This window comes from Myxine glutinosa, chromosome 7 (assembly GCF_964187855.1).
Source record: "Myxine glutinosa chromosome 7, kmMyxGlut1.1, whole genome shotgun sequence".
Taxonomy (NCBI): domain Eukaryota; kingdom Metazoa; phylum Chordata; class Myxini; order Myxiniformes; family Myxinidae; genus Myxine; species Myxine glutinosa.
In genome coordinates, this window is record NC_136267.1 from 186,879,355 (window position 1) to 186,895,107 (window position 15,753).

General features: G+C 42.9%; 1 protein-coding gene across 2 annotated transcripts in view; it reads right to left on the minus strand.

Moving 5' to 3' along the window:
• Window positions 1-15,753, minus strand: part of ZC3H15 (zinc finger CCCH-type containing 15) — a 73,876-nt gene that overhangs the window by 23,213 nt on the left and 34,910 nt on the right. The window contains exons 1-3 of one of the 2 annotated variants that reach the window (XM_078782627.1): window positions 11,526-11,678; window positions 7,088-7,240; window positions 1,697-1,785 (exon numbers count right to left, since the gene is read on the minus strand). In XM_078782627.1, the coding sequence (XP_078638753.1) occupies window positions 1,697-1,785; window positions 7,088-7,240; window positions 11,526-11,595 (312 nt within the window). In that variant the 5' untranslated portion in view covers window positions 11,596-11,678. Of the gene's footprint in view, window positions 1-1,696; window positions 1,786-7,087; window positions 7,241-11,525; window positions 11,679-15,753 lie in introns of those variants that run through there. The other variant, XM_068123732.2, reaches the window with a different exon arrangement.

The following is a 15,753-nucleotide window of genomic DNA, read 5'->3' on the forward strand; positions in this document are numbered from 1 at the left end:
TGGAAAGGCACACACCTGTCTATATAAGGTCTCACAGCTGACAATGCATATCAGAGCAAAACCCAAGCCATGAGGTCGAAGGAACTGCCTGCAGAGCTCAGAGACAGGATTGTGTCGAGGCACAGATCTGGGGAAGCCTACAAAAAAAATTCTTTCATAAAAAAAACCACCACCCAAATTACGAACTTTAAAACAATTGATGAATTAGTGATTTATCAAATAATTAAATAATTAATCGATTAATTGATTAATCAATAAATCAAAAATAGCCTTTACAGCCAAATCACTTGGTCATTGACCTGTCCAATTATCAGCTTCCTCGCTCAAAAGGTGCCCGAGATATTGGCCAGATGAGAAAGGAAATAAATAAGGACTTAATTAATCGATAATAATTAAATAACTAATCAATTAATTGATTAATCAAAAAACAAAAAAAAACGGTTTCTGTCAAAGCACTCTCTCACTATTGTGCCGAAATTTGAGCTTCCTGGCTCAAAGGATGGCTGAGATATCGCCCGGACAAAAAAACAAACAAGAAGACAAGAAGACGTCATGCAGAGCACGATACTTGCAAATTCCATCCCCCCACCCCACAAAGGTTTCAATTGATACAGGAAATTGTCCATTTCATCAAGATTAAAATTGACGATCTTGATCAAAGCTCGGGTCGATGGAGAAGATTGTCATGGGGCCCGCAAGACTAACCCCCCGCTCTATCAGGGAAATTGGCCTTAAAATGCCTGTTGTTGGTTGTTGTTGATCAAAGCTCGGGTCAATCGGATGAACATTGATGGTTTTTCAGATGAAAATTGATGATTTTGGAAGTTTGACCTTGAGTTGACCTTTGACTTTAAAATTAGTTGGTTTCCCAATTCAGTGAGGCACTATACAAATGCTGTTCAATTTTCAAGTCAATCGGATGAAAATTGATGGGTTTTCAGATTAAAATTGATTTTGGAAGTTTGACCTTGAGTTGACCTTTGACCTTTTGACCTCACAAATTGTTGGGTTCCCAATTTAGTGACTATATGTGCAAACGCTTTTCAATTTTCAAGTCAATCGGATTTAAAATGGCGATTTTAGAAATTTGACCTCCAGATGACCTTTGACCTCAAAATCAATAGGCTTCTCAGATGTGACGACCTCTACAGCTTGGTGAAGTTTCGTGATGATCGGTTTCGAATTGTGACCTGAAGGCCGGTGACAAACAGACAAACAAACAGACAGAATAACAAACGCAACTGACCAATATATTTCGCAACAATATTGCACAATACAGTATTGCATATATATTTCGATACAATATATACGCAACTGACCAAGTAACGTGAAAACTGAGTACTCTCTTTCAGCGTGCGTCATTGCCGAGCCCCCTTCGCTACACCTAGTCCTGGATCTCTACTCTCTGCCCATCCTCAACTAAAAGCTTTCGCTACACCTAGTCCTGGCTCTTTACTCTCTGCCCATCCTCAACTAAATTATTTTCGCTACACCTAGTCCTGGATCTCTACTCTCTGACCACCTTCTCATCCCCCTCCACTTTTTGGTACCACTGATCGACGTTTGTGTGGTGTCTGTCTCGTGTTGTCCTTTGATGCAAATTACTACCTGTTGCCATTTAGCTCCTCTATAGACCTACATTTATGCATACATTATTTTTTGGTAAAGTAAGCACACCCAGATCAAAAAAACTCACAATAGCTGTTTTTGTCTTCCTTTTGTCATCAGCTCCATATTTTAGGATTGCTTCTTCCAGCTTTTGTTCATCCCATTTATTCAAGGATTCTGTGGCAAGTACAATGCAGAAACAAACTAGAAAGCATCTCAAATTGAAAAGACAAAAGCTGAAATGGCAAATAGGTTATGGCCTGGACAGACAGACACAGATATGCGATTGCAAAACCCCCGTCTCCCCTCCCGCCACGCGGAAGTGGATGGGGATTGGGGGGGGGGGGGGTGGGGATCGAGCGGAGGGGTGGAGGAGATGGATGGCAGGGGTGGAGGGTATACTATGCATATCTTTCTTTTTAACATTTTGCACCGCAGTACCCTCAGAAAACTGTGAAAGTTGCAGTATTCTATTCAATTCCTAACTATTCCAAGGAGTAGAGCTTCGGTGTCTCATAACATTTGTTATATTCAAATGTTGAAATAAAAAATTGAAAATCATTCCATACAGGAAACTTACTGTTGATAGTTATGTTATACAGGACACAAATAGAGGGCACGAATAAGTAATTTAAGGTCGTGTAAAAGAGGGTGCATCAGCGATGGTGAACTTTCAATTCAATGGTTCTTTTTTAATTCAGACTTTTAAAACCTTTAATTTTTTTTCAATTAAATTATATATTTGAACACTGTAGAACACAAATCGTTGCACTTTTCATCTTTTTTTCAAAATCTTTTCCTCAAATATCATTCCAAAATCATTGTCAGTTTCTCCGAGATGACATGACAGAAGGTTCAGCTCTGGATTGTTCCGTTTGGCCCATCGGCTTTGTCTGGTTGCCATTGCGCGCTATAAAAAGTTCACAAACAAAGCTAATATAGCTGTGCTCGGACATCCAAAGCAAGAGTTAAAAAGATATACTTCCCAAGTCCTTTTTCTCAAGACTGCATCGGGGTAAGGTGTTAGGTGAGTGATCTAGTCTTGTTTATGATTTAAATATTTTTTCAAAATTACCGTCGCATCGCTGAGGTTCAGTTGGGAAAGCAGAATGCTACCGTTTTTACATTTCTTTATTTGGCCTCATCGATAAGTGGGCAACATTGTAGGAGACAAAGTGCAAAAGTAGTTCACCTATCTCAGAGGTCTCATTTGGATTAGATTCTGGACCTGACAATAAAACTGTCGGATTGTTGTTTCACAGGTAAGGCATGGATCCATCATTGAATGCCATCCCTCGGATGGATGTTGAGCTGGAAACCTCTCTGCTTGTTAGCTGAACTTTAAAGATCCTACGATGTCTTTTGATGAAGAGTCGAGGTTACAGCCGACACTCTATGACAAATTCCTGACCGACTCCTGGGGAGGCAATGGCAAACCACCCAGCATGATATTTGCAAGAAAAATGCTTTGGCAGCCATGACACTGTCAGCGAAGTATGGCATATGGAGACTCATTGGAGAGACCATCTAAAAGGGGTGCCTAAGATTGATTTAACAATACCCATATATATATATATATATATATATATACACAAAGATTTGCGGTTGGGAGTAAATCCAAATGACTCCATGGTAAGATCTCCAACCTTTAATTGAACAAACAATGACTCAACGTTTCGATTAACAACATGTGAAGCCACACGCCTCCGTTAATCTTCCTCAAGAGTGATAAAATCACCTCAACATCCCCTTATATGCAAAGTGGGCAGGGTATATGCAAAGTGGGGTAGGCAAAGCTGGACAGCCAATGAAACCGTATCACACCGCTCTCGTGAACGGAGACGTTATTGACCAAATTCAAAAATCAACCGCATATTAACGGCTTAAAATAATCCAGTAAGCAATGCTGGATTATAACTCGTCTTTAGAAAATCAGGAACAATAATTACATTTAATTAAAAGTTAAACTTGTAAACAATTAAATTGTAAATTAAATTAAAACTGCAAATATATTAAAGCAAAAAAAATAATAATAATAATATAATTTCAAGGTAAAATAATATATATATATATATATATATATATATATATATATATATATATATACGTATATATATATATATATATATATATATATATATATATATATATATATATATATATATATATATATATATATATATATATATATATATATATATATTTACCGCATAGGGCCACATGTGATGATCATGATATTATGGCAATTTTATTATACCTTGAAAATTTTTTTTGCTTTAATATATTTGCAGTTTTAATTTAATTTACAATTTAATTGTTTACAAGTTTAACTTTTAATTAAATGTAATTATTGTTCCTGATTTTCTAAAGACTTGAGTTATAATCCAGCATTGCTTACAGGATTATTTTAAGCCGTTAATATGCGGTTGATTTTTGAATTTGGTCAATAACGTCTCCGTTCACGAGAGCGGTGTGATACGGTTTCATTGGCTGTCCAGCTTTGCCCACCCCACTTTGCATATACCCCGCCCACTTTGCATATAAGGGGATGTTGAGATGATTTTATCACTCTTGAGGAAGATTAACGGAGGCGTGTGGCTTCACATGTTGTTAATCGAAACGTTGAGTCATTGTTTGTTCAATTAAAGGTTGGAGATCTTACCATGGAGTCATATATATATATATATATATATATATATGATACATTAATGTGCAACATTTGCTTTGCAATCAAATATAATTTCCCAGCAATATCAATCTAGAACGGCACTCGGTAGAGCGCATGTGGGGGATTTCAATGAATTCCCCATGCTGATGGTGACAGCAGCGACACACTGTGACCTATTCTCGTTGGCGTCTGACGGTCTGACTAAAGTATCAACTGTTGACCATATCGCATGTTTGACCTTGCAAAACATTCTTTCCCTCTGAGGCTTTGACCTGCCAACTTTGTACAATTTCTCTTTGAGGCAGCAGTCTGTGTCCTTGAGTTCCTTTGTACTGGGGGAAAGTATATTAAGCCAAATACAGGGTGGTGCTGGCTGAGATGTTGGTGCTGGCTGTGTAAGAACCATGAGTGTCATCCCAAAGTGGTGTTACTGGCCTAAACGATATGTCTCCCATGCATGTATCCTATCTTCTTCCATCTTCTACATATATATATAAAAGAAAGTTTTTGTTTGTTTGTTTGTTTATCTGCACGCGCTAATCTCCTGAAAGGTGAAAGATAGGAGGAAACCTTTGAAACAAAAATTGTCGGGACGGCCCCGGAAAGGTTATAGGCTAGGTGGTGAGGCCGGTCGAGGCCGCCTCAGCCGGGCTGGGCCAATTTCGCAATAAATCTTCTTCTTCTTTAAAAATTCTCTTGAAGTACAACTTATGCACTTAATAGGAATATCTGACTGATTGCAACACATGCTTTCAAAATTCTCTCTTGCGGGGCCCGACAGAAGAAAGAACAAGGAATCGTTGAGCACTAACTGATACTGGGCAGACCTATGTACAGAAGATTAAATTCATTCAAAAAGAACCCGGGCAATGCCGGTGCATTCAGCTAGTCTATTAATAAATCTCTTGTAAACTGAGTTGAGACGAGGTGCTTAATAAACCCACGACACCCTTGCCTCTGCCAGGCTGAGCAGGTTGTTTTGTATCCCAATGATAGGCCGGATCTGGATTCAGACCTGAACCAAAATCTAATCAGCTTGTTCTTGTCGCCGAACTAACTCGTCCACCAAGTTTAGTCATAACTCGTCCATAACTTTTTAAAATATCATGTTATATATCGCTTTTCGCCTGATCTCTCAATGGTGGAGAACCACTTAAAAATTAAATATCCTCTCCACCAAGTTTCTTTCAGAATCATTGGAATCTCCTGCGATGAAGCTAACTCCGAGGGCCTTTCACTCACTCACCGCAGGCAGGTTGGTGGTCTTTCTGTCTTCTACCGACTCCTCTCCGGCCTTGCTCCCCCGGCTCTCTCTGTGCTCTGTCCCCCAAATATTCCTACAGGTCGCACAAGATCTGCCTGCAACCCTCTTATGGTTAAACTGCCAAAATCTAGGCTCTCTGCTCACCTTCACTCTTTCATTCCCCTTTTCTTCCGCCTCTAGAACAAACTCCCCCACTCCCTTCAATCCCACTCCTCCCTCCAGGTCTTTAAAACAGCTGTTCACCACCATCTCTGATCTTCCCCCATACAAAACCTTGATCTTTTCTACCCCCACTAATTCACCCCAGATACACTTTTTTGAAATTCCAACTTCTTTCCTGGAAGTCCTTGCAGTGTCCATATGTTTTATACCTCTCCGACCTCCCCCCAAGCCCTCTCCCTCCCACAGATCTCTCGATGTCCCTGCTCTCAAATGTTGTGTTTGTGTCCTTCCCCCTCTCTCCCCATCTTGTCTACCGCTCCCCTTATTTTGTGTTTTATGTGTCGGTTTGACTTTTTGTGTGATTAGTGTTAGCTCTTTCACGAGCCTCGATCTTGTATACAAAAAACAAACAAACAAAAAAAACATTCTCGTATCCGAATCCATATTCAGATCTTCACCAAAATCGAATCGATTCGTCCTTGTCACACACACACACAACCTCTGCATCAAGTTTCGTCCAAATCCATCCACAACTTTTTGAGATATCTTGGTCACAGACAGACAGACAAACAAACAAGAAATATGTCGTGCATAGCACGATACTTGCGTAGTCCCTAAAATAATTTGTTGACCTCAAAAATAAGTGGTGGTTGAATTCAGTGACCTGTATGAAAATCTTCTTATAATTTCAAGTCAATCAGATAAAAATTGAGGATTTTAGAAATCTGGCCTATGTTGACCTTTTGGCCTATGTTGACCTCAAAAATAGTTGATGATTGAATTCAGTGACCAGACATGCATATAGTCTTCAAATTTTAAGTCAATCGGATGAAAATTTACAATTTTAGAAATTTGGCCGATGTTGACCTGAAAATAGTTAGTGGTTGGTTTCTGTGAGCTGATGTGCAAATCCTATTCAAATTTCAAGTCAATCGGATGAAAAGTTAGGATTTTAGAAATTCGAAAAAAATTAGTTCACCTTTGGCCTATGTTAACCTTTTGACCTCAAAAATATAGGATTTTGTCGGACCACAAACTCTTCCAATTGGTCAAGTTTCGTGAAGATCGGTTTGAAATTGTGACCTGCAGGCAAGTATAAGTGAGCGGACAGACAAACACACAAACCGGAGTGATGAACATCCTAATCAAATTTTTTTTTTTTTGCCGAGTAATAAACAGCCAGGCACAGAATAACGCACAAGATCAACCAAGATACTTCAAAAATCTTCGATTTTCGCAAGTAACAAACAGAGATACAGGGGTGAAAACATAACCTCCATGCACCTTCGGTGGCGGAGGGAAAGATCAAATGCAGCAAAGGCAAATATTGCTCAACATTATTGCGCTTCCGATGCGATGTAAGAATCGGAAGCACGTCCACTCACCCTTTTCAGCTTCATCATCCCTGATATCAACATAAACGCTGCGCTTTTCACTCTTCCTTTCCAAAGAAAGGTCGTGAGAGAACTTGCACCGGTCTCCTTTTTTACACTGGCCTTGCTTATAGAATGCGCAGACCACGGATTTGGGGTCAGCTCCTGCAGAAACATTGGAATATTATGCATTTAATTTATTACTGATAAAAACTGAAAGCAATATGATTTCATGGGAAACAGAAAGGTCCATCAGAATAGAGGTTTTGGCATCAACAGGACATTTTGAAGGAAATCTTGGCTGGAGTCTCTTTGTATGCAGGGAAATAAAATTTTGTATGCAAGGAGATTTTCGAAGACATAACTCGGGATTACATTTTATACAATTGCTAAGGGTCAATAATAACAGAATATTCAAGGTAACTGCCTGATAGGTTAACATCAGGCTGGCAGGATAGCCTAGAGGTACACGTGCACCTGCCTCTGAGCTGTCTAACCTATGTGCGACTCTCGGCCCAGCGATAGACCACTATCCTGGTATTTTGCATGCAGGGAGATTCAATATGTCTGCCATCCCTCGGATGAAAGTTAATCTGGGCGTCCCGACTCCTGGCATTTTATGGTGAACTTTAGAGGTCACGTGATATTGTTAATGATGAGGAGGTGCGTTATTCCGAGCACCCTGGATACAATCCAAATTCCTGCTCTAACCTACAGAGGATACTGCATCACTCAAAAGCACAAATATGTGGTGACAAACCACAACCACTTGCTGCACATGACAAACCACAACCACTTGCTGCACATGACAAACCACAACCACTTGCTGCACATGACAAACCACAACCACTTGCTGCACAAGACAAACCACAACCACTTGCTGCACAAGACAAACCACAACCACTTGCTGCACAAGACAAACCACAACCACTTGCTGCACGGGACAAACCACAACCACTTGCTGCACATGACAAACCACAACCACTTGCTGCACATGACAAACCACAACACTTGATGCAGATGACAAACCACAACCACTTGCTGCACAGGACAAACCACATACACTTGCTGCACATGACAAACCACAGCCACTTGCTGCATGTGACAAACCACAACCACTTGCTGCACATGGCAAACCACAACCACTTGCTGCACATGACAAACCACAGCCACTTGCTGCACATGACAAACCACAACCACTTGCTGCACATGACAAACCACAGCCACTTGCTGCACTGAACAAACCACAACCACTTGCTGCACATGACAAACCACAACCACTTGCTGCACATGACAAACCACAACCACTTGCTGCACAAGACAAACCACAACTACTTGCTGCACGGAACAAACCACAACCACTTGCTGCACCTGACAAACCACAACCACTTGCTGCACAAGACAAACCACAACCACTTGCTGCACAGAACAAACCACAACCACTTGCTGCACAGGACAAACCACAACCACTTGCTGCACAGGACAAACCACAATCACTTGCTGCACCTGACAAACCACAACCACTTGCTGCACATGACAAACCACAACCACTTGCTGCACATGACAAACCACAGCCGCTTGCTGCACATGACAAACCACAACCACTTGCTGCACCTGACAAACCACAACCACTTGCTGCACATGACAAACCACAACCACTTGCTGCACATGACAAACCACAACCACTTGCTGCACAGGCCAAACCACAACCACTTGCTGCACATGACAAACCACAACCACTTGCTGCACATGACAAACCACAGCCACAAGTAAGCTAATTGCTAACAGAACACACCAAGTAAGCTGATTGTTAACAGAACACTCCAAGTAAGCTGATTGCTAACAGAACACACCAAGTAAGCTGATTGCTAACAGAACACACCAAGTAAGCTCATTGCTAATAGAACACACCAAGTAAGCTGATTGCTAACAGAACACACCAAGTAAGCTGATTGCTAACAGAACACACCAAAAGTAAACTGATTGCTAACAGTACACACCAAGTAAGCTGATTGCTAGCAGAACACACCAAAAGTAAGCTGATTGCTAACAGTACACACCAAGTAAGCTGATTGCTAACAGAACACACCAAGTAAGCTGATTGCTAACAGAACACACCAAGTAAGCTGCTTGCTAACAGAACACACCAAGTAAGCTGATTGTTAAGAGAACACACCAAGTAAGCTGATTGCTAACAGAACACACCAAGTAAGCTAATTGCTAACAGAACACACCAAGTAAGCTGATTGTTAACAGGACACACCAAGTAAGCTGATTACTAACAGAACACACCAAACAAGCTGATTGCTAACAGAACACACCAAGTAAGCTGATTGTTAACAGAACACACCAAGTAAACTGATTGTTAACAGAACACACCAAACAAGCTGATTGTTAACAGAACACACCAAACAAGCTGATTGCTAACAGAACACACCAAACAAGCTGATTGTAAACAGAACACACCAAGTAAGCTGATTGTAAACAGAACACACCAAGTAAGCTGATTGTAAACAGAACACACCAAGTAAGCTGATTGCTAACAGAACACACCAAGTAAGCTGATTGTTAACAGAACACACCAAGTAAGCTGATTACGAACAGAATACACCAAACAAGCTGATTGCTAACAGAACACACCAAGTAAGCTGATTGTTAACAGAACACACCAAGTAAACTGATTGTTAACAGAACACACCAAACAAGCTGATTGCTAACAGAACACAGCAAGTAAGCTGATTGCTAACAGAACACACCAAACAAGCTGATTGTAAACAGAACACACCAAACAAGCTGATTGTTAACAGAACACACCAAACAAGCTGATTGCTAACAGAACACACCAAACAAGCTGATTGCTAACAGAACACACCAAGTAAGCTGATTGCTAACAGAACACACCAAACAAGCTGATTGCTAACAGAACACACCAAGTAAGCTGATTGCTAACAGAACACACCAAGTAAGCTGATTGTTAACAGAACACACCAAACAAGCTGATTGCTAACAGAACACACCAAGTAAGCTGATTGTTAACAGAACACACCAAACAAGCTGATTGCTAACAGAACACACCAAACAAGCTGATTGCTAACAGTACACACCAAGTAAGCTGATTGTTAACAGTACACACCAAACAAGCTGATTGCTAACAGTACACACCAAGTAAGCTGATTGCTAACAGAACACACCAAACAAGCTGATTGTAAACAGAACACACCAAGTAAGCTGATTGCTAACAGAACACACCAAGTAAGCTGATGTTAACAGAACACACCAAGTAAGCTGATTACTAACAGAACACACCAAACAAGCTGATTGCTAACAGAACACACCAAGTAAGCTGATTGTTAACAGAACACACCAAGTAAACTGATTGTTAACAGAACACACCAAACAAGTTGATTGTTAACAGAACACACCAAACAAGCTGATTGCTAACAGAACACACCAAACAAGCTGATTGTAAACAGAACACACCAAGTAAGCTGATTGTAAACAGAACACACCAAGTAAGCTGATTGCTAACAGAACACACCAAACAAGCTGATTGTAAACAGAACACACCAAGTAAGCTGATTGCTAACAGAACACACCAAGTAAGCTGATTGTTAACAGAACACACCAAGTAAGCTGATTACTAACAGAACACACCAAACAAGCTGATTGCTAACAGAACACACCAAGTAAGCTGATTGTTAACAGAACACACCAAGTAAACTGATTGTTAACAGAACACACCAAACAAGCTGATTGCTAACAGAACACACCAAGTAAGCTGATTGTTAACAGAACACACCAAACAAGCTGATTGTTAACAGAACACACCAAACAAGCTGATTGCTAACAGTACACACCAAGTAAGCTGATTGCTAACAGTACACACCAAGTAAGCTGATTGCTAACAGAACACACCAAGTAAGCGGCTTGCTAACAGAACACACTAAAAGTAAGCTGATTGCTAACAACAACAACAACAACAACAACATGCATTTTAAGGCCATTTTCCCTGCTAGAGCGGGGGTTAGCCTTGCGGTCCCCATGACAATCTTCTCCATTTTGCCCTATTTTCTGCATCTCTCCTTGTTAACCCCCTTGCCCGCATTTCTTCTTCCACCATCTTTAGCCAAGTCTTTCTCGGTCTTCCCCGTCCTCTACTTCCTTCTACATTCATTTCCATCACTCTTCTCAACCAGTCACTTTCATCCTTCCTCAACACATGACCAAACCATCTCAACCTGTTCCTCTTCACAGCATCTATCACAGGCTCTATTCCCATCATCTTTCGCAATTCATCATTTGTCTTCCTCTCTCTCAACGATGCTCCACACATCCACCGAACCATTTGCATTTCCACCCTTTCCAACCTTCGTTGCTGCTCTACGTTCATTACCCATGTCTCGCTCCCATAAATCATAACACTTCTCACACATGCAGCATACACCTTTACCTTCAGCTTCAACGACACTCCCCTCCTCATCAGCACGCCACTCATTTCCCGAAACTTCTTCCATGCACATCTCACTCGAGCAACCGTTGCCGAGTCTGATCCACCTTCTCCATTCAGCATGTCTCCGAGGTAGCAAAATGTTTTCACACCTTCCAGCTTCACGACGTCTCCAAGATCCAACTCAACGTTTCCTCCATCTGCAGCTCCCTCTGTGCACACCTTACATTTGAATGTAGCTGCCACAATGGTTAATGACCCTCTCAGACCACTACATTTTTGATGAACCCACTCAGCGCACATTGTACATTGAATGGAGTTCACTCCGACACCCTTCCTGCACACAGCACAGGGCCACTTCCCAGTTCTTTCCACCTCACCACATGCTTTACCACTTGCCATCACCTTCGTCTTTCCGATATTCACCTTCAGACCTTTTGTCTCCATACATTCCTTCCACTTGTTCATCTTTTCCCTCAGTCCATCCATACTTTCCGCAATCAACACCAGATCATCTGCATACAACAACTCCCACGGTAAACCCTCCTTTCCGTTCTGAGCCAGCACCTCCATCACAGCTACAAATAGTAGTGGGCTTACTACCGACCCCTGATGCACTCCCACCTTCACCTCAAACCCACCACTGTTCCCGTCCTTCGTCCTTACAGCTGTGCGCGCTCTTTTGTACATTGCCATCACTACTCTGATCAACCATTCCTCCACTCCTAACTTCCTCATTGCCCATGTCAATACTTTGCGTGGAACCCTATCGAATGCTTTCTCCAGATCAACAAACCCAAGAAACAACTTCTTCCTCTTCTCCATGTACTTCTCCTGCAACTGCCTCACAATAAAAAGCACGTATGTCGTTCCTCTTCCTGGCATAAATCCAAACTGCATTTCGTCGATCTTCACTTTCTTCCTTATCCTCCTCTCCAACACCCTTTCCAATACCTTCATTCCATGCTCCAATAACTTTATCGCTCGGTACGAGCCACACTCTAGAGGGTCACCTTTCCACTTGTATATAGGGACGAGGGTACTCAGTTCCCAATCCACTGGAATGCGGCCTTCTTTCACCACCAGATTACAGATCTCTGTCATTTTCTTCACACCCCAACTTCCTGCTGCTTCAACAAATCTCCCACAACTCCCGTCGGGCCTTCCGCTTTTCTACTCTTCATTGCTTTTATCGCTTCCTCAACTTCCTTCTCAGTTATCTTCTCTGCCGGTCCTAAAACTGGGTTACTCTCGATGTTGCCATCCCATTCATTCTCTGTATTCAACAGCATTTCCATATATCTTTTCCATCTTCCTTTAATCCCATCTGGGTCCACAACGATTTGTCCCACTTCATCCTTCAAGCAACTCACCCCCATCACATCACACCTCTCTTTCGCTATCTGCTTTGCAATCCTGAATACTGCTCATTGACCCTCTTCCGAATCCAAGCTTTCTCCGAAAATTTTCCTACATGCCTCCTGCGCCTTTGCCACCTCTTTCTTTGCAGCCTTCTTGGCTGCCTTATAACTTTCATGCTCTGCTTTTTCTGCTCCCGTACCCTTCGCCTTCTGCCACTCCTTGAACTTCTTCCTCTTCTCGTCAATCCTCTTTCCAACTTCATCATCCCACCATCATGTTTCCGAGTGCCTCGGTGGTCCTTTTGTCCATCCACATACCTCACCAACGGCTCCCAACAGACTAGCTTTCATTGACATCCAACCGCTTTCAAGCTCAACCACATCATCCTCTACCCTACTCAGCCTCTCTTTTAATGCCTCCCTTACTGTCACCTCTTTCAACCTCCACACTTTCATTCTTGGTTGGGACTTCACCCGCCGAGCTCTCCATGCACCTTTCACCCTTATGTCGCAGACAACCAAGTGGTGCTGTGAAACAGCCTCCTCCCCCGGGATCACCTTTGTGTCCCGGAGGTGCCCCCTATCTCGCCTACGCACCATCAGGTAGTCAACGGTTGTCGTCGACCCACCTGACGTGTATGCAACAAGCTTATTATCCTCTTTCTGGAACTGAGTATTACAAATCAACAAATCAGCTCCATCAGCAAACTCCAAAATCCTTTCACCTGCTCCATTTCTCACACCATATCCGTAACCCCCATGAACTCCCTCAAAACCATCCATACTCCTTCCCACATGTCCATTTAGGTCTCCTCCTACCACAACAACTTCCTCATCTTTCACGTTTTCCATCAGCTTCTCTATCGCACACCAGAACTTGTCCTTCTCTTCATCGCTCCGACCAACCTGCGGAGCATATCCCGAGATGACGTTCACCAAGAGCTTTCCAATCATCATTTTCACCATCATCAACCTATCACTCACTCTCGTCACACTCACCACACTGTCTGCAAACTCCTCAGAAAACAGGACACCAACACCATTCACGCCCTCCAGGCACCCTTGCCACACAAACTTGTATTTCTGTCGATGCCTACCCTTCACCATTCTCACACCACTTCCCTTCCATCTCGTCGCTTGCACACAACATATGTCCACTCTTCTTCTGACCAATACTTCCACCACTTCTCCTGATCTCCCTGTCATTGTCCCTACATTCCATGTCCGAAACCTCAGAAACCGATCTCCACTTCGGGCTGTACCCTGCCCATATGTAGTTGTAATTGTCATGGTTCTCTTTTTGAGGCAACGTTTTTTATGGCCGGATGCCCTTCCTGCCGCCAACCCTCTTCGTCATCTCTTACGACACGCAGGGATACGGTGTACCTATGCTAATCCAGGGTACACACTGGGAAACGTTTAAAACATGGAAATTCTGGGGGAGGGGGGGACATCACGGCTGCGGGGGCCCCGTCAGCACCACGCCACGTTTGCCCGGTCAGCACCACGGTGGCCCGGTCAGCACCACACCCTTGGAAAGGACTTCGATGCACGTCGGCCCGGTCGGCCCAGAGCCTGGCGCAAAGTCCAAGGACATCAGCACGTCATCCGAAAACAGCTCCGGTTGGTGCGAACCACTTGGTCAATGGCGCGAAGCAGGTCCCGACACGTCCTTGCTCGCTTGGCCCCGATGAAGGTCTCGCTGGGTGTTCTCCAAACAGGGGCAAAATCGCCCAAGCCGCGCTGGATTTCGGCAGCGGAAAGCAGCCATGAAGCGACGATATTCGGTCGGGCTTTTCATTGAATCTATGCTGCTGAATATCACACACGTCGGCCCGGTCGGCCCAGAGCCTGGCGCGAAGTCCAAGGACATCAGCACGTCATCCGAAAACAGCTCCGAAAAACTCTTCCCTCCGAGCTGCTCTTGAACCTCGTCAGGAATCGTCCCGGTTCGTCTCAGGCCTCCACGTCCGAGCGCAGGAAACCGCAAGCTGCACTGCCCGTGGGCGGGAACTAGGCCTTGCTGCACGATCCGCTCACTCCTGGCTCCGTGCGCGCAGGAAACTGCAGGCTGCACTCAAATTGATTGCCAACAGAACACACCAAATAAGCTGATTGCCAACAGAACACACCAAATAAGCTGATTGCTAACAGAACACACCAAGTAAGCTGATTGCTAACATAACACACCAAGTAAGCTGATTGCTAACAGAACACACCAAAAGTAAGCTTATTGCAAACAGAACACCAAGTAAGCCGATTGCTAACAGAACAACCCAAGTAAGCCGAATGCTAACAGAACACACCAAAAGTAAGCTGATTGCTAACAGAACACACCAAGTAAGCCGATTGCTAACAGAACACCCCAAATAAGCCGATTGCTAATATAACTCACTAAAAGTAAGCTGATTGCTAACAGTACACACCAAGTAAGCTGATTGCTATTATAACACACTAAAAGTAAGCTGATTGCTAACAGTACACACCAAGTAAGCTGATTGCTAACAGACCACACCAAGTAAGCTGATTGCTCATAGAACACACTAAAAGTAAGCTGATTGCGAACAGAACACACCAAGTAAGATGATTGCTAACAGAAAACACCAAGTAAGCTGATTGCTAACAGTACACACCAAATAAGCTGATTGCTAACAGAACACACCAAGTAAGCCGATTGCTAACAGAACACCCCAAGTAATCTGATTGCTGACAGAACACACCAAGTAAGCTGATTGATGACAGAACACACCAAGTAAGCTGATTGCTCACAGAACACACCAAGTAAGCTGATTGCTAACAGAACACACCAAGTAAGCCGATTGATGACAGAACACACCAAGTAAGCTGATTGCTAACAGAACACACCAAGT